General features: G+C 43.8%; 1 protein-coding gene across 1 annotated transcript in view; it reads left to right on the top strand.

Moving 5' to 3' along the window:
- Positions 1-18,581, top strand: part of FOXK1 (forkhead box K1) — a gene marked incomplete at its 5' end in the record, with an annotated part of 49,343 nt that extends 30,762 nt beyond the window's left edge. The window contains 7 exons of the mRNA XM_080619561.1: positions 6,258-6,414; positions 7,621-7,767; positions 9,528-9,721; positions 10,854-11,020; positions 11,719-12,000; positions 13,874-14,098; positions 16,323-18,581. Of these exons, the coding sequence (XP_080475687.1) occupies positions 6,258-6,414; positions 7,621-7,767; positions 9,528-9,721; positions 10,854-11,020; positions 11,719-12,000; positions 13,874-14,098; positions 16,323-16,543 (1,393 nt within the window). The 3' untranslated portion in view covers positions 16,544-18,581. The remainder of the gene's footprint in view (positions 1-6,257; positions 6,415-7,620; positions 7,768-9,527; positions 9,722-10,853; positions 11,021-11,718; positions 12,001-13,873; positions 14,099-16,322) is intronic.
- Between the last annotated feature and the right edge of the window lie 328 nt (positions 18,582-18,909).

Genomic DNA, 18,909 nt, shown 5'->3' with positions numbered 1-18,909 from the left:
GAAGGTATGTAGTGGGAAGCTGAATGAACCCTGACTTCAGTGGCTGCATTCACTCACCCGAATAGGATGCATAGGTATCACCTGCTCCATTTCATTCAGGCTTTCCTTCTTCCTATAGCATTCTTAGCCATTTAACTGCAAAAGCCCGTGAAGAGCTCCAAGGCAGGTTTTTTACAGGCTCTTTTGCATTGTCTGGGTTATACATTGCTTCCTGCATTCGAGCTGAATATACAGCTCGGGTAACTCCCACAATTGGACAGCCCAGTGATTATTTTTAATCACCCTTGTCTCCAAACCACAAGCCAACTAAGTGTGATGCATATACATCATGTAAGAAAGAGCAGCAATCTATACTGGGCTTGGGAGTTCCTACGCATGTTTATTTCAGATAATGGACCATGTGCTAGAGGAGATGTGCCAAGCCATGTGCTGGAGGAAGGGTTGCAGATGTCACCAGCTACACAAGCACTTCCCCTGACCAGTATAAAATGTTCATTGAATCCACGGTCAGAGTGAGCTCACTTCCTTTTGAAGAGAGGAACCACTGGAGCACAGACAAGTAACAAGAGATTCAACTTCTGCAGATAGTTAACTTTCCCTGTGGCTTGTTCAGCAGCTTTGGGTTTGTTTCAGCGTTAAGCAGGCAGGGTAGTGCTCAGATTTCTCGTTTCACATCAAAATCCAGCTTGGTTTGGCAGTCTCACCACTTGTGATTGTTTCTGAAACCTGTCTGAAGCATGCAACGTGCAAGGACTTGCCTTTCTTTTGAGTTACAATTTTGGGGCTAGGCTGGGGAAGGAAAGAGCAGCAGAGAATTCTCACCCATTATTGCTGATTGGTGTATCGTGGAAATGCTTGTTTTGCAACCTGAAGTGCTGTACTTTGACCTGATTCTTGCTGATTGCACATAAAGAGCGTCCCTGTATCTTTTGGTGCCCCTTTTTGCAGGCTTACGAGATGCAATGTAGAGGTAGTTTGAGGTTTGTTGTGTTTCTTTAGCCATAGTCTTTCGTGTGCCTGGCAACACACTTCCAACTTGCATTTGAGGAGGAGACTGGCTGAGATGTTAAGAATGGGGATTCTGCCTTTGTACTCCATAGGGGCTTGAAAAAATTGCCTATTCAGACAGAAATCTGTGTATTGGCACTGTTGCTGTGCTTGTAACTCCTACCACTGCTGAGTCTCTCGTACCTGCTTCACAAATGTGCATTTGGGCATTTTTCAAAGACTGTTCCCATGTACATACCAAATCCTAACCCACAGAGTTGAAAAGTCGGATTTTTCCTCTTCAGCCGTGCAGATTCCATATCAGGGGACCAATTTTATGTGGGATCCCAGGTTATCTTTCCTTTTCATCATAAAGAGGATGGGTGCTTTGTTCATATACCTGGCTTAAACTAAGCCTTTCTAGCTGATCCCTACAGATACCTTTTTGTGGAAAAGAATGAAATTAAGTAATAGAGCAAGTTTCCTGCATGGCTCTCCTTCTGGGGAAATTGGCACCGGAGTTTGGGAGTGTTTCTTTTCCCAGCATGTTCATAGACTTGTAATATGACCATAAATAAATCATATAAGCACTTATTGCTTCATTATTTTATATTGGTTTTCCCCCAGTCTGTAAAATGTGGCTTGTATTGAGAGTGTCTGGAGGTCTTTACATGTGAATCTCTATATGTGCTCAGGCAACAGATCCCTCTAGCGCAGTATTCTGCCTCAGACAAGTATCTTTGGGGTAGTATAAGAACACAGAAAAGACAGAGTAATGGTAACCTGTGTGCAGTTCGCCTCCACCATTTTCTTAGATCAAGGACTGCTTCAGAGCAGGGACTTCCTGACCATCTGTTTAATAAAGCCCCTGATGGATTCCTTGTCTTCCTCCTTTCCCCAAGAACTTGTATAATAGCCTTCTGTTTTCACATAGCCTTTTAGCATCAGCCCTGTCTTACAGCATGTTGCTGCACGTGCTGTATGTAACTGCAAGCGTAGAAGCACTTCCTCTTGTTTTGGACATGCTACTTAGCTCCATTTCTTTTATCAGAAGAGGTCAGGAGCGGAACACCTCTTGGCTTTGTTTTTATAGGCTCTGCCACCTTGTGCCTCAGTCTCTGTCTTAAAACTGTTCCCTGTATGGAATCTGTTGTGTATCTCTGCTGATCTTAGTGATCCCCATCAGTACCTTCTCTGGATCTGCTGTATCCTTTTTCATTGAAATGAGAAGAGACAAGCAACACAGTGTCCTCGGTATGGACACAGCATGCACACAGTGCTACATCCCATTTTTGATTCTTTAGTTAAAGCAAACTTCTGCTGGAATGTCCAAAATCAATGCAGTAGGTTGTACATATTCTCCAGCAGCTGGCATTTAAAGATTTAATTGTTGTTGCTAGCAAGTGCTGTGAACTTAAGAGGCTGGATTCTTGTTGGCAGGAGTTGAAAGTGAATCGTGATGCTACAAAGACCTGTTATGTTCTCACTAGCCAGAAGTTAAACCCTGTGTTTAAAAGGCATTCTGCCCTTTACAGGGGTGAATGTATTGCAGACAGTGCATTCAGCCCTCATCTTTCTGGCCTTCCAGCTGAAGAAGAGTTAAATATTAAATGGAAAACATGCTGCAAAGGGCTGATATGATACAGCACGTGGTTGTAGTCAGCTTCTAAAGCTGAGTCTCAGCGTGGTATTTGGGGAACTGTGGCTCAATGACTGTCTGCAGTCAGTGCTTGAAGTTTAGATGCTGAATCCTCAGTGGGTATCGAAGATCTCTGGAAATTGAGGCATTAACCGTGATGCCACTGGATTAAGACTGTGGGTAACTGCTGCAGGTTTGCTTACATGCTGTGTGTGTTTTTCAGTGGTATAAAACACTTGCTTCTTCTCCAAAATGCTTTCTTCTGTGGTAGATGAGCTTAACCCAAATTAGCTTGGATTGCTTGTAAGCTAAGATTGCCTGTATGGACGTTAAGCATGGATCACAGTCTAAGTTAGAATGTCTGAGAGCTGGGGAAATTGCAAACCTAGCTATGCTTTAGGTTATAATACCAAAATGGATCAAGTTATTGCCAAGTATTGATGCCCTGTTAATGTCCAACAAATCATAATCACTGTCCCCACACTTGATTTTTGGTTTATGGCACAAACAGGAGCTTGCAGGGAAAAAGTCTTTTTGTTCCATAATATTTTTCAAGGGGGTGTGAGTGCATGCAAGCATCCCCAGCCAGCCCCCAGATCTGAGTGGTGAGGAGAATTCCAGGAACTCCAGGAAACTGATGTCACTGCATTGTGTTTGCTTGTTTTCTTTTGACTGCACTAATGTTTAATTTTAACTTAACCCTCAGAGGGGTATTTTTAGTAAAACTGTTTCTTCCCTCCTCCTGTCCCCTGTTGAGGACAAGGGGGAACAGGACAGATTGTGTCCCCTTGGTTTTTGTCCAGTATTCAGCTCTTTCTCCCTTCTGTCTGAAGAGCAGCTCCGATGATTGACTGAGAGCTTGAACACCTAACAGCATGTGTTACCCTGTTCGTGTTGCTAGTTCTGTGCCCATGTCTCTTGATTTGATCATTGATCCAGGCTGAAAGAAAGCAGGTCTACCTGGACAAAAGTGCTTCAATCTGGTAAAAGAATAATACCTCTTCCAAATCTTCAGATGCTGCTGTGGGTGTCCCAAGGGATAGCTGCTTCTTTAGGGCACTACCATGTTCTTCAGTGGCTATCTACTGGGAGAGGCTTAAAGTTAACACTTTGGGTTGGAGGGGCTTTGTCAGCACTCAGGAGAATCACAGCCCTGCAGGGTAAAGGTTTTTCCCTTTGGTTTTTCTAATTAAAAAAAAAGGACAAAAGATCACAGATCGTACTTAAAACTCGTTATCAGACTCAGAAGCTAAGATTTGAACACTAAAAGCTGAACTACTTGCTCTGCTGATCTTGAAGAAACAGATCGATTCTTATATCTGAATTGCATGGGGTAATCTTTGAAACCATGCTAGTTTATTAAAAACCTGAAGCAACAGAGGTCTTTGCAGAGCACGGATTTACTGAAGAACTTCTCTTCCATATCTTTGACCTGAGTTTTGGATGCTGTCTGTGGTTTGCTGTTCATGTATTTCTGCAGGCAAAGAAGAAAATGGGACCATTCTGTTTCATCCGGTTCCATTCCTAGTCCGTGTGTTACAATAAATGCTCGGGTGCCAAACAGAAAGATAAAAAGAATGGCTGTGTTGTTGCTTTGTCATTGTTTCATGTATGGAAATGGCTTTCATTTGTAATAATGTACACATTAGAAGAAGTGTGTATGTGGAGAAGCTATTGAAAAATGACAGCAGAATAATTAAATTCACAGTAGGTCTCATGGGAATGCTAAGACATCAAGAGTGTCTTCTGCGGTTTAGCGTTAGCCACTTCCAAAGCAGGCTCAGAGCCTGGAATAGCAAACTTTGATTCATTTTCCTGCACAAACAGGTTTCTGATTTTTGAAAGACATTTTAAAATGCCTTTATCTCTGGCAAAGGGAGATTTATACATGTGGGCTCATCAACATCGTGTATCGTGCACCTCCTGCTGCGCTTCTTTTATCACCCATTCATGCCAAAGACTATTGCTGAAAGGGTTATCAGGTGCTGTGCCACACTTTGCATATCTCTAATATAAGGAAAATGGGTTTCCTGTTGCAAAGGTTTGTTGTGGCTGGATATTTCTGCTGCCTTTTCTGCCTGCTCCGGCCCCCCCATCCTATAACTCTCTTTTAAAAGAAACCAGTCTGGGTTTTGCTGAGCTCAGCCCTGCAGCCATTTGCCAAGACACCACAAGGAGAAGCAGTATTTCTCAGTTTACAGGCTGGACTGTGGTAGGAACTGGTCATTGCTTACACTGTCAGATTGCTTATGTGCTCAAGGTATTGCCCATTGAACAAATAAGGGCTGTCTCACAGTTTCCTCTCTGCATGTATATGTGTGTGGGGGGAAGCTATTTAGACAGTCCCCTTTTGGAGGAAGGGATTGTGATCTGCTTTTGCATACAGCATTTAGTAGTCCTCTAATGAGTGTCAGTTACTGCATTGATCTATGTCAGGGTTAGCACTACTACTGGGTGTTTGACTGATAAGAGGATTGTTTATGCCACTTGTACTGAATCCTAGTTCCCAGCTGTGGGCTTCAATTTGCATCTTTTCCTACCACTTGAACTGCTTGGTTTGCTATGTAAATTTTATGAATATTGTTTTGCTTTCTTGTTCCCTATTTCTCTCTTCTTATGTAGAAGACATATGTATATCCTCGGATTTGGCTGTGTGTCATTCAGCTCTGGTGTTTTACCCCTCATTGCCGGACAGCACAGGACAGAGAAAGGGAACATTAGATTCCCAGACTCACTCCTCTCCTCCCATCCTTTCAACTCTGCAAATTAAGGATGTGTGATCACTGGACAAGCCCTTTTGATTAGTACCCGTCTTGAAGCTCACTTCTGTGTGCCTGAGTGGTGCTGCAAATTATAGCCACCTTTCATTTGTTTGTGGCTTTTTATGAGCTCTAGCAGGGCTTTGCTGCTCGGTTGTTGTTCCTGTAATGCCATCTTGTGGTGGCCCTGCCACTTTGAATGTCTTCTCTATGCTAGCCAGAGCTGGTGAGTGAGCTACCCTCTGTGTTGTATGCTGTTGAAAGCCTTGCATCTCCCTTCTTCCAGCTTCATTTGTGTGCTATGGAAATACCTGTCTCTAGCTGTGTGGCACTGATCAGTGTGTGATCTTCTGAAGCTCAGGTGCTGTTTTGGACAGGGACCTTCATGACAGATGCCTGCACTGAATGCTTCAACTACAATAACGTAAAACAACACAGCCTGTATCTGTTAGGAGGATTGACTAAATATTACCAGCATTATAAGAAGAGTGGTGTGTTGTTCATTCACAGTTTATAATACCAAGCTCTGTACTCATCCCTGATAGAGTGTATGTTGTTGGAAGTTCCACATAGTTTGAAGTGCTTCTCTAAACACAGGGGAGTTGTTTAATACTTTGAGACTCTGCTGTCTTGTGATTGCAGAAAGTGTGTGGTGGGAGGGGTGTCCGGACTTTGTAGGCATTCCAGTTTTATCTCTGACTTTATTTTCTCATTCTGTCTTGGGCTTTGGATAAGCCACAGGGATAAAAATAAGTCCAGTACATATCTGCTTCTCAGTGACCTGGGAACTTTACTGTACCTCAGAGTAAGAACTATGTGTCTTACTAATAAATGAAGTAACAAATAACTCTATTTGCTTCTTGTTTCTCCAGTGTTCCCAATTCCTGCCCGGCCAGTCCACGTGGTGCTGGATCCTCAGGATATCGCTTTGTTCACAACATTACCTCGGATCTGCAGCTGGCAGCAGAGTATGCTGCAAAAGCAGCATCGGAACAGCAGGCAGATGCATCTGGCGGGGACAGCCCAAAGGTTCAAAGCAACATAACTTACCCAGCAGTGCTCATGGGGAGGCTTATTAAGATCTGGACTTTGTTGCTAGTGGTGGATATAGTTAAAGGGGGTGTAAGGGTGCTGTGTACAGTATCTTCCAGGTTTTTGAGACCATGCCCTCAAACCAGTGGTAGAGGATCAATCTACTTCCTTAGCTGCCCAGACTGTCTGCAAGTCATTCACTAAAATGGTTAAGGAAGAAGAATTTCTTTTTGCTTGTTTGATAAAGCAAGAACCCATAAAGAAGTGCAGTAAAATCCAGAGTCTTGGTTTTGCCTTTTAATTACTGGTATTTTGCAAAACACAGTTGGAGAAAGGGGAAGCAGAGGAAGAAGCCAGATCCTTGCCATGAGAAATCTGTAGTCTGACTTTAAAACAAACATGCAGGCCTGTCAAGCAAGCATTAAATGAGGAGAGTAGCAAATGGAGTTTAGATTAAAAAATAACTTAGTTATAATGATAAAATTTTATTCTGGTAAGCTGATCTTCAGATCAAAGTTAAAGGTTTACATCCAAAACCACCTGATTTGGGACTGGGTGGAGGAGCACAATACTGGATGGCTTTTTTTGTAGCTTGAATTCTCCCTTGAGACAAGAAGCGCTTTTCTTGATGGAGTAATATGAAGAGCTGGGAATATGAGATCTGGCAAACAAATTACAGTTCTTAGAATGAAACAAATCCTGCTGGAGAGGGGAAGGGATGGGATCAAGTTTCATATCGAGCTTGTTGCTGGGAGGAGAACTGATAGCAGGCTTGCATGAAACCTTCCTAGCAGAGTGTAGTTGTAGCTGGGCAGAATTGAAGGCTTTGGTTTCATAAACACTGAAAGCTGTAAACATACCCTACATGCTCTCACTCTGCTTTCAATTGCATGTCCTGATCCTCTTCCTTGTGCAGCTCTAAGCTGGTGGTAGATTCGGTGAGGAATGGAATCAGATTCAAGCTGGGGTTTTTGTGCGTGCTTGTGGGGAGAGAGAAGGAGATACTTTAATCTGGCTCAGTGCTAAATTGGGATTTGGCAGTATTAAACAGGAGTGAAAGGGAAGAGGGTGATGCTGCTCTTAGTTGCCCCTGATGCTGTCTTAGCGTCTGTGAAAATTACAGCCCAGTGTGCTTCTTTAGTTCATGTTGGTAGTGTAGGAATTCTTTACTAGTGACTAAATTTGTTTGGTTTTCCTCCTTAGGATGAGTCCAAGCCACCCTATTCTTATGCTCAGCTAATTGTGCAAGCTATATCTTCAGCCCAGGACAGGCAATTAACACTAAGTGGGATCTATGCCCACATTACCAAGCATTATCCATATTACAGAACTGCTGACAAAGGCTGGCAGGTGAGTTCTTGACACTGACAAGCTTTTAAACTACTTTGACAGGGCTTATCTGCTTTGAAATGCATGTAGTAAAGTTTTGGGGCACTGGGAATAGAGCTGCTTTGACTGTTCCCAGAGTGAATTTGTTTAACGTAAGCTAACTAGTTTGTTTGTGGGTGATTAGTGTTTTTAAATACTTTCTGTGGCAGTGTAGTGTGTTACTGTTGGCCTCTTGGGTTCTTGAAACCCTTTTAATGCTCTACTCATGCATCTTTCATTTTTGTATGTTTATTCTCCCACATCCTTGCTATCGGTCAGTCCTTTGCCCAGATACTTGCCTTAATCTTGCTCAGTTCTTTGCCTGGTCTTCGTTTGGCGTGATCTGTCCAGGCAGAAGCCGGCCAACCCAAAACTGAGGTCCCAGTTTTTAACCACAGTACCTTAAATGATCCCAGATGTTTTGTTTTCCCACTGTATCAACTGCATTGCCTAAGTCACAGTTGGCAAGTTTTGAATCTCAGAATGAGAACTGGGGGAACTTTGAGTCTGTGTGTTCCTTGTGGTATTCAAGGAAATCTGACCAGCTTCATAGGAGAGTTTGGATGTAGTTAACACATGCTAAATCAAGCTTAAGTGTTCATTTGAGGGCTGCTTTCAAAGTTCTAGAAACCTCAGCTCCACCTGCTTTCAGACTTTTCCTTGGCATCACACCTTCCAAATAGGTGTTGTGATTTGAATATAACACATGAATGCAGCTGGAAAGCCTCTTGCAGCTGGTGATTTTATTGCATTCAACTGGCAGGAGCAGTACTGCTTGGTGCACTTTGAGTACAGTTGGAATAAATACATTTCTGCCTCCCTGGCTTTTCCCTGCAGTTCTAATTAATTGTGGAATTCACTTCCTGCCTTAACCTGCTCAGCAGAGTTGTGCTTTGCGAACCAGTTACTGCATCCTGCTTCAAAGAGAGCTGCGTTTCAGTGGAGGATGAGTTGCCTTTTCCTCCCTCCTGCCAATGATGTTGTAAGGCTTCATTTGTGAAGAGGTAGTCTAAAGCTGCTACAGAAGCTCTTGTTTTGTGTTGAAAGTGGAACAGAAATGAGCTTGTGCACACCTGGGCTCACTGAGCCTTTCCCCTAGCCCAAAAGACAGTGCAACACCCAGTAAGAGGTGGGCTTTTGCAATTAAAAGCATAAATAGTCTTGTAAGCATCTGGAGAGCTGCACAGTGCCAGACTAGTGCCACATAGATGATGGATTCTTCTCAGACAGCTGTCTGAGGGCATGTTGGCTGGCTTGCATTATGATTACCATGAGATGCAGTGTCCTTTAGGGCATGTTTGGGCACCCTGGTGATCGTTTGGCAGGTAAGCAGCACAGGCTCAGGCAATATTTTCCTGCTTGCCTAAAATAAAGCCTGTCTTTTGAGAGAGTTCTGATGTGGTTTGCAGTGATTTCCCCCTGCATCAGCAAAAGCTTTGCTTTCATTGCTTTCCACAGAAAAGTCACTGCATTGCCTGGCTCCAGATGTATTTAAGTGATAGATAAGTACCAAGCAAACCCATCAGCATGGTTAGTAGAAACTCTGACATGTTTCCCCAGGTTTTCTCTCGCAGCACTTCTGTGACTTCGGAGCTGTGTGAGTCGAGTGACTTGTGTCTGCCTTCAACACTGATTCTGGCAGTGTGGATTTTACTTTTCCAAGCTGTGTGGTGAAACCCATTCGTCTTTGTTATATACATCCTCTTGTCAAAATAATCCTCTCATTCCTCTGCTTCCTGCAGAATTCCATTCGGCACAACCTCTCCTTGAACCGTTACTTTATTAAAGTCCCACGCTCCCAGGAGGAGCCTGGAAAAGGCTCCTTTTGGCGAATTGACCCTGCCTCTGAAGCCAAACTAGTAGAGCAAGCATTTAGAAAACGAAGGCAAAGAGGAGTGTCCTGCTTCCGAACACCTTTTGGGCCTCTCTCCTCCAGGTAACTTCAGTTTCCTCTCATCGCTGTGCCAAACTCATTGCAAAGAAAGCAAACAAAAACCAACGTGCAGTGAACAAACTTTACTGCTGTGTATAGTTGGAGAGCTGATACAGTTAGATTGTCCTGGGGCATAATCTGAAAATTGTTCTGACTTCTTAAATGCTTGCCAAAAAGGAAGATAAAATAAAATCCAGAACCAAGCTACAAAAGTGCATCAAATAACTATCTGGTTTGGCATCATTTCAAAGAAATTCAAAGCATTTATCACTGGAGTGTTTTCAGATGCCAGTCTCTCACTTCAGGAAAGCTGTGTTTAGATGTGGATTTGATCATAGGAGGAATAACTTTTCTGGTATTTGAAACACTCTCCTATAGGGAAAGACCATGTCGATTGTGGTTGTGAGCAGTGAAGCAATGGAGGGTTCTGCATAGCCACTGCAGTGTAACTGCAAAAGAGAAGCTGTGTGCAGTGAGAGCTTTCTCTGAGCCTTATAGCTGTGAGGATAAGGCTTGCAATTCAACACTAGCTGGAGCAGTTTCATGTAACATTCCTCCCACACCTCTTCTTTTTTGTCTGGTAAAATGAGGGGGAGGAAGCAGGAGGAGAGGTTTTCAGCTGATCAGCTTCTCTGTCTTTTGTCTTTAAAGAAATGTTCAATTCCTTGTGTGTTTGGTGCCTCTCTGGGATCAGAGGTGGGATGCAGTGGGGAGAAGGGGGAGTAGCTGCTGTGCAAGCATATGTGGGGGCAAGACACTTGCATCCACGTTGCATCTTCTTCTGCCATCACTCTCAAACACTGACAAAGATCCTTTGAGAACAGCCTGAAACTATAAAACTGATCTGAACATGAGGCATTTACAGCTCCTCTGTCAGCAGTGGGTCTTAAAATGAAATGTTAAGCATACTCTGGGTCCAGTTTCCTTCAGCAAGGAATAGTATGACAGTATTTAGTGCTAGAGCATTACTGTGTACCTTTCAACTCTTCTCAACAAGACTATATATTGGGTAGTGTGGGAGAAAAGCTGTCTTTTCTGATGGAGAATCCTGTCCTGGAGGTAACTCTTGGTTTCTGCTGCTGTCTTCTGGTCAAAATGCATGTACACTTGCCAACACTATGTTTTGGTGTTTCAGGAGTGCTCCTGCCTCCCCTACTCACCCTGGCCTGCTGTCCCCTCACTCTAGTGGCCTACAGACTCCAGAGTGCCTGTCACGGGAGGGCTCACCCATTCCACATGATCATGACTTTGGGTCAAAGTTAGCCTCAGTTCCAGAGTATCGGTATTCACAGAGTGCACCTGGTGAGTAGCTCTTGTTTCACAAAGGGTGACTTCAGCTGCACCGAGGGCCATGCTTCTTACAGTGGAATGCTTCTTACAGTGTGTTACAGGAGGATCTAGGTCTCTCCACGTTGTTGTTAGAAACTGATGATGCATATGCAACTTCAGAGCATTTTTCTCACTAGTCTTTGGATGAGGGGGCAAGAGATGAAGGAATGTGTAGAAACACATGGGCTAACCTTGAACTAGGTGGCTCTAAAGAGCTGACAGCAGAGTCGCCATGGTAGTGGTAGCTCACTCACGCTAATTTACCAGCTTTCTGGATAAGATCACCTTGGCTAGGCAGAGCTCTGTGGTGCTGTGGCCAGGGCCAGGGTAATTTGTTAAGCCCTGGTAAGTATCTGCTTGTCAGCTGTGCTGTGACTGGCCTGACGTGTAGGGTGTTCCTGGTGAAGTTGAAAGGCAAAGCTCATTAAGTAAAGCTTCTTTTTTTGTGTGCCTGTTGTGGCTTTTGTTCACAGACATGTGCTTACATGGCAGGTGAGGTTTTTGTGAGTTAGGAAAGAGAAGATTGAAGGTGATATTTTTGAAGCTTCATTTTTCATTCCCTACTCCTGCCAGTGCTTAAGGATTATTGCAGAGCTTAGAAGCGCACAGGTGAAATGAATGGAGGCCTTTTTCCCCTCTCCTACTAATGTATGCTTCTCTGTTCTGTTTAGGATCTCCAGTCAGTGCCCAGCCAGTGATTATGGCTGTTCCTCCCCGACCGTCTACTCTGGTGGCAAAGCCAGTCGCGTACATGCCAGCATCAATAGTGACTTCTCAACAGCCTTCATGTCATGCAATTCACGTCGTGCAGCAAGCTCCCACTGTTACAATGGTCCGAGTTGTGACCTCCTCTGCAAACTCTGCAAATGGATACATCCTCACGAACCAGGGCACAGCAGGAGGAGCTCATGAAGCAGCAGGAGCAGTGTTGGACTTAGCTGGTGACCACCGAGGTAGCTTTTCACCTCCTTTACTACTCTGCTAAGTCTTGAGCAGGCTTGGGGGGGGGGTTGTCACAGTCTTTTCACTTGCTAGGTGCTTAGCCCTCAATCAAAGATGTTTCTCTTAAGGTAAAACTTAAACCAAGTAATAGCTTGTCCGTTTGATGCCTTCAGGAGTGAGCAGGGTGACTGTGCTCGCTTATCTCCTGTGGGGAACAAATTTAAGAGACTTTGGAGGCTGAAAAAACATGCAGTGCTTTAAATATTTATCCCCTATATCAATATTATGCTTGTGTATTAGTCAGCTGGATGTGCTATGGAAATGGATACTTTCTGTAGCCAAAAATGATGGCCTAGGAAAGGCTGAAAGTCTCTGCTTCAGATGGCCTGGTAAATAAATGATTGAGCCTTTCTTTTCTGCAGGCCTGGATTCCTAGAGGAAAGCATGTGCTTCTGGAAGTGCGGGCAGTACCCCATTAAAGCAGTCTTCAAAAACCAGTTACAACAAAGGCCTCCTTTTTTTCCTAAGCTGGAAAATCCAGCCTTGGGGGTTTTAGTGAGTTAAATGTTCTCCTGCTGTGATGTAGACAGCACCTTGTCTGCTCACCATTTCACAAGTGCTTAGTGCTACAAGATCTGTGTTGTACCAGCAGCAAGACTGGTTACTCTGATTGCTTTTATGTGGGTAGTGGGGCAATGACTCTTCTCTAAGGGAAAGAGGAAAATGACAAAGACTTTCCCCTACTGCAGTGGCAGGACCACTGGCATTCTTAGTTCATCATGCTTGAGTTTCACTTGCATTCTCTAGAAATTCCTGTCTGGATCCCATACATGTTCCTGAAGTACTAGCAGTTGCAGCTGCTTGTCACCTGCTCCATTCTTTCATTCACTAATTCTTGGTGTCATTGGCTCTTTTCCTACTTGTCCCTTTCTTATTCCTGCTCATGTCCTTTTCTGGTCTCTACCTTCCCTTTGTCTTTGCTGATTGCTCCATTTTCCTTCCTTATCTCTCTGCTTTCCTTGCCTTTTCTCCCCCTGCTTCCCATCAGTTTGGGAAGCTCAGTGCTTATGTGCCATCTAATTCCACTCTTCTTACAAGTCTACTAATAATTAAAATGGGAGAAGTCTTCTCTTCCTACGGGACTAATGAGTTTGTGCTTCCTGCTTTCTCTGCTTTGAGACCCAAAAGCCTTGAAGAAGAGTGGCTTTCCTTTCCTGCGTGCCCAGCAGGAGGCTGTCCTCTGTTACCTACCTGCTGAATTGACCCCTTACTTGTGTTGGGAAGTGAGATAAGTGGCTGAGTGCTCTCAAACAGTTATTTCTATCCAAGAACTCATCGCCCCTTTTTCTTACTATTTTTTCTTCTTTCTGGTTTCTTCCTATACTTCCATAGCTGGCAAAAGCTTGCAATTATGGAAAGACCTCCTTGTAAATCAACCTATGTGCACGCCTGACAGCAAGCTGTTGCAGACTTCTAGCTTCAGGCATTGTTTAAGCACGTAATGCCCTCTCCTGCTGTGTGGTATTGAAAGTCAGGCCAATTTGCCTGTAATTATGAAGTAAGCTGAGATTTGCAGTGATCACAGCTATAATGTGCCAGTAAGGGAGATGGTGCCTTTTTAGGACAAAGGGTCAAGTTTATTATCTTGATTTTATTTTCTTTGGCCAAGTGGCTTATGCTATAAGAAAAGTGTTCTTAATATTTATAGTGTATCTTTATGTACAATAGAGAATATTTCAGTTTTTTCCCTGACCTTCTGTGGTGCTGAGGTATTTTCACATTTGTAAGCCTGGGGTATATATCACTGCTAAACTGTTCATGAGAGTAAAGCCTGCTCCTCAGGCAGGGTAGTAAATAATGGTTGTCTGTTTTACTCTCAAGCAGGCATGGATGAAAAGCCAACGATCGCATTTGCCACGATACCTACAGCCAGCCGTGTTATTCAGACAGTTGCCAGTCAGATGGCACAGGGTGTTCCAGGACAGACAGTCACAATCCTTCAGCAGGCAGCTCCAGTGACCATTGGACAGCACCAGCTCCCCGTGAGGGCAGTCACTCAGAATGGGAAACATGCCGTCCCCACCAACAGCATCACTGGCAGTGCTTATGGTAGGCTCTGTTTCCATCCCTTTCTGGTGTTTGATTTCCTTCTCAGCTTTGCAGTTCGGTTGTAAAGCTCTAAGGGTTTCTCTTCTTAGTATGTATCAAGTTGTTCCATGAGTCCAAGTTGTCTGCTTCCAAAGGTATTCCAATTCTTCAACTTCTGTGGCTGTGAATATCAGTGATGGACATACTTCTGTCCATTTCTGTTCCCTTTCCCCAGTTGCTATCTAGCACTGCTTCTGAAAAGTCCTGTCTTTCCTTTGTCCTTGGCTATACATTTATTATTACTTATACTCCACTTTTTGAGGGTTACTTGTTGAAAGTGTTAGTGATTCTCGTGTATAGCCTGTTCACATTTGTTTTCTTCTGACCAACAGCCTTTGCTTCAAGCATGCCAAGTAATAAAATTTCCATGGTGCTCTTTAGATCTTGTGAAATGACTCCATAGAGTATTAAGAAAATAACATACTTGCCCATCTTAAGGTCTTAGAGCCTGAGAGTAACAGGATCTGTTTCACCAGGTGAATGAATGTAGGATATTTTCATATACAGGAATGTTCTAGTCATTTGTCAAGTCTGATTTTCAAAATCCCATACTAGCTTTGTCTTGGCAGCCTCTTTTTATTACTTGCTCAGTGTCTCAGGTTTTGTTCAGTTAAGGATGATGACTGCGGATGGTATATCCAGGTTTCTCACAGCCCGTTTCAGTGAGATGCTAAGCACCTCTGCTATCCCAGGCTGGTGCTTGTGGGGAGTTTGAAGGGCACTGGGGAGATGGCTCTCATGAAGGTAGGAATGTTTATACCTGCCATGTCTGTTTGCAGCATCACCTGGCTTGCATTTGAATTGCAAGAATCTCATTGAAGCAATGAAGATAGCTGTAAGGTTTTATGTAACTAGGATATAAAAGTAGTAAATAATCAAATATGTGGAGTTGCTGCTACCCAGCAGTGATGTTTGTCTATTGTAGAATCAGTTTTGTATTTAACATCTTTATGTTGAGACATTCTCATCTCATCAAAATATTTCTAGCACTGTCGTCAAACTGGAAAGTGTTCCATTTGCGTCTGAGGGGGTTTCTGTAAGTGGTAGTGAATTTTCTAGTTCACAAAATGGAGCCTGAGTCTCTTAACTCCTGTCTGTAGGAAGCTAATGTCTTTTCAGCTGCATGGTTTAGGTTCTCCAAGTCACTGCAGTGTAATTGGTGACTGCCCTCATCCTTACCCTATTTTTGGTTTCCTTCATCCTCCTGATACTCTACACCCTCCTTCCGCTGCCTTGGGAGAAGTTGCACTGGGCTTTGAGGGCCTTTGTTCTGTTTGCTTTGTTTATTTATCCTAGGGCTCTTTTTTGCTACACTTAGTCAGCACACCCCTAACGTTCTGTACTTCCATCCTTTGCAAATCAGTCTGGAGGGCAGAGGATGTGCTGTCTCCGGAGTCCCCTTTGGCTGCCTCTCCGATTGATGCAGAGGCCAAAGACTGCATGTGTTTTGTTTTTCAAGCAGTGTTGTGTGCCAAAGCCAGTGTGTAAGCACATTCTCTGTCTGGAACTAGAAATTGTAGACATTTTTACGGAGGGTTGCTACTAAATGGTCGTCTTTTCTCACCGCTTTCATTAATGGGAGGGTGAAATCTTTTGTTAGTACTGGAATACAAGATTAGAGCCAGAGATTGCTACATTCTCATCCCAGTTCTGATGGGAATGCATTTGGTTGTATGGGGTAAGCTCTTTCCTGCCCTTTTTACAAGTGAGATGTCAATGCATTCAATATTTAGATTCTGATCTAGTTTCCCAAAAGACTGGCTGTTGTTACTGTGCAAGCAGGGCTAAAGAGAGCCCTCTAAAATTGAAGGCACAGCACGCAGATGATGTAGCTTGCAAGTTCTGATTGTAGGTGGCCAGAGAGCTACCCCTCAAAGAGGCGGTGTGCTGTAATTTTAACAGGGGACTGATCCTCCCCTTCTAGAGAGGAGTGCTTAGCTGGCAATGCCTTGTTTGACAACAGATAGGAAGAAAGAAGTTCTCATCATTACCACTTTGGTAAGCTGAAATTGTGGGGGAAGTGAGAGAGACAAAGCCTTTCAAAAGGGACTTGAAAACCACACTTGAATATGTGCCAGCTGTTGCATCGGACTGTGGTGTGTTGTTTTCTTGCTTTCTGGAATAGCAAACACTTGTGCTACTTCATCATACTAATTCACTTTCTCTCTCTTGTCCTGTTTCCCAGCTCTCACAAATCCATTGCAGCTTCTTGCAGCCCAGGCCAGCTCGTCCACTCCTGTTGTAGTAAGCAGAGTATGTGAGACAGGGACCGAAGAGACAGCGGCAGCCTCCTCCAGTGAACCTGAAGTCAAAAGACCCCGGATAGAAGAGTCCAGTGGAGCTGTCCCAGCCCAAACTGGAGTCATCACATCTGCAGTGCCACAAGGACAGGCAACCAGCGAATGAAGAAGCAGTGGGAGGAGTTGGAGCGATGCAGGGTGGGCATGGGATGGCAGGAGTCCTAAAGCAGCTTCTTTGAAAAACAAACCACAACTGTAACAGCTCAAACCATAGTGGATAAAGAGCTCTTTCAAGTCAGATTGTTATTCAATGGGAGGACAACAGCTGTTAGAATCACAAGGTGCCAAAAAGAATGGAAAACCCCTCCCAAGAACCCATATCTGGAACTCTGTTCTGTCTTTACCTATGGGGTTTTTTTTTCCTCTTTTGTTTTGTTTTTAAAGATTCAAAAAAGAAAAAAAATTACAGACAACTGATTGTATGACTGCTGGGATATTTCTGACTGTCTTTTCCCCTTTTGGCTCCAAAGGGATGGGATTTGCAGTTCAGCATCTAAAGGAATGTAACACAAATACAGTCTGCTCCCTGGAAAGAGAACTCCTCGTTTTCTATGCCTTAATACTGTGCTTCTCAGAGCTTTGAACCACAGGACCATTTTAAAAAGGCCACCTAAGGCAATCAAATGCTGAAAGATGGGTGCAGTATCTCGCAACAACATTAAAGAAACATGGTACCAAGCTGAAAGGAAAAAGGCAAATGATTTTGGTTTTGAAAACAGAAAAGATCTGGATATGAACTAATGTTTATTTATGTGGGATTCAGGAGGAAGAGTTACAGGGCTCAGCCACCTGGATTTCCAGATGCAATTTCTCTCCATTCCCTCTGAGGGAGAATAAGATGACAGAGGAACTGTATTAATGTAGTTCCTGTAAAGATATTAAAAACAAAGGGGTTTGTACCTTCAATTATTTCTTACAATTATTCATCACTTGCTCTGGACAACAGCCAAAGTATCTCAGTGACTGAGAACCACATGGGAAAGGGTGTCTCCAAAAGGTTCTGTGTGCATTTGATTGATCACATCCGGTGCTGGAGCACGAGGTTTTGTTTAGAATGGCACTGTAGGTGAACACATTGCCAATGTCTCTGTGAACTTGAGAAAATACTGGTTGGTGTTCTGCACCAAAGCAGTCTGCATTCACCTCCTGGTTGTAGTGTGGCCCTCAGTTATGTGAACGATGGCCAGAAGGCCAGGGCTGGGTGGGAGTCTGTCACTGAGCTTCTGCTGTGGCAGATGGCAAAGCTCCTCTTTTATCCTGAGGGGGAAGTTGAGAGCTGGGCTGAGAGGCAGCAGAATTCATACAGTGTTTAACACAAATTCTGTAAGGGTGTGGAGACCAAGGCAAAAGAGGCCTTTTATTTTCCATGTGGCAAAAGTCACTGGTGGTCTTGAACATGTTTTCCAAAGGGAATTTGGAGGTCTCCTTTCATTGACTGACTCCCTCTCCCAGCTCTCCTCCCTTGAGGACCATTTGGGTTGGTCAGCAGGAGGAGGCTTTTACTCAAACTGTATTCCAGGCTCTTCACGTAATACAAGTATGTCTTACGATCAAAGCAGATTTGAGTCACTTCAACCATGTGGAGCGGTGGGTACATGTGACACCTTGTGACTGGCAAAGAAACCAACCCCTGCATGTAGCCTCCAGCTAACCCCTTCGGTTTGATGCCTGTTTGCAGTCCATTTGGCTAACGTCTTCTGGCAGCACAGCAGAGATCTTTTAACTGAGAAAGTATTACGGCTTTGGTAATGGCAAGAGAGACTTAAGAGGGATGGGACATGCCTTTGGTGGGTTATTCCCCTGTGTGTACTGATTTATTGTCACTTTGCTGCCTTGTACACTCTGACAATGCTATCACAAAGCAGAGAGGCAAGCCCACTGCATAAACATGTTGCAAAAAGAATTCCCAAGTGTGCAGTAAATGATACCGTCAGTATGTCCATGGGGATTAGAGGATAAGACACAACGTTCAGTGTCTGCTGGAATCTGGGGAGGGAGAGGAAATCCACAAGGTAACAGCTGGCATCACTTGTTCCCCTTGTTCCCCTTCTAGTTTTCCTTTCTCTTTGCCAAATCCTATTGAATAGCCAAGTCCCACTGCTTGAATAAAATCCAGCCGTGTTTTATTTTCAAGCCAATTGTTTTGGGAGAAGTATTTCTGCAAGAGGAAAGAATTTCTTGGTCTCCTGATCTGTGGTTACTTTCTGCAGTTAGAGGCACACAAGACATTCAGGACAGTTCAGTTATTTAGAGCTAGGCTTTCATAATTCAGGTGTGTGCCTTTAGTGACAAGGTATTAGATTGGGGTTTAGTCCTTTGAAATGACTCTATGAAGGAGGATTGTTGCAGACCACAAAGTAATTGAAGCAGGCTGGCCTCTAGCTGTCACTTTTCCAGCTAGGAAGCTCTAGGTGCGGCATAGTGGAAAAGCACATGGATTCGCTCTGTTTTCTGTAGCCTTTCCAAAGCCAG

The sequence above is a fragment of the Psittacula echo genome (genome assembly GCF_963264785.1).
Source record: "Psittacula echo genome assembly, chromosome: 5".
NCBI lineage: Eukaryota > Metazoa > Chordata > Aves > Psittaciformes > Psittacidae > Psittacula > Psittacula echo.
Note: the sequence above shows the minus strand (reverse complement) of the source record. Positions and strands in the feature narration are given on the sequence as shown.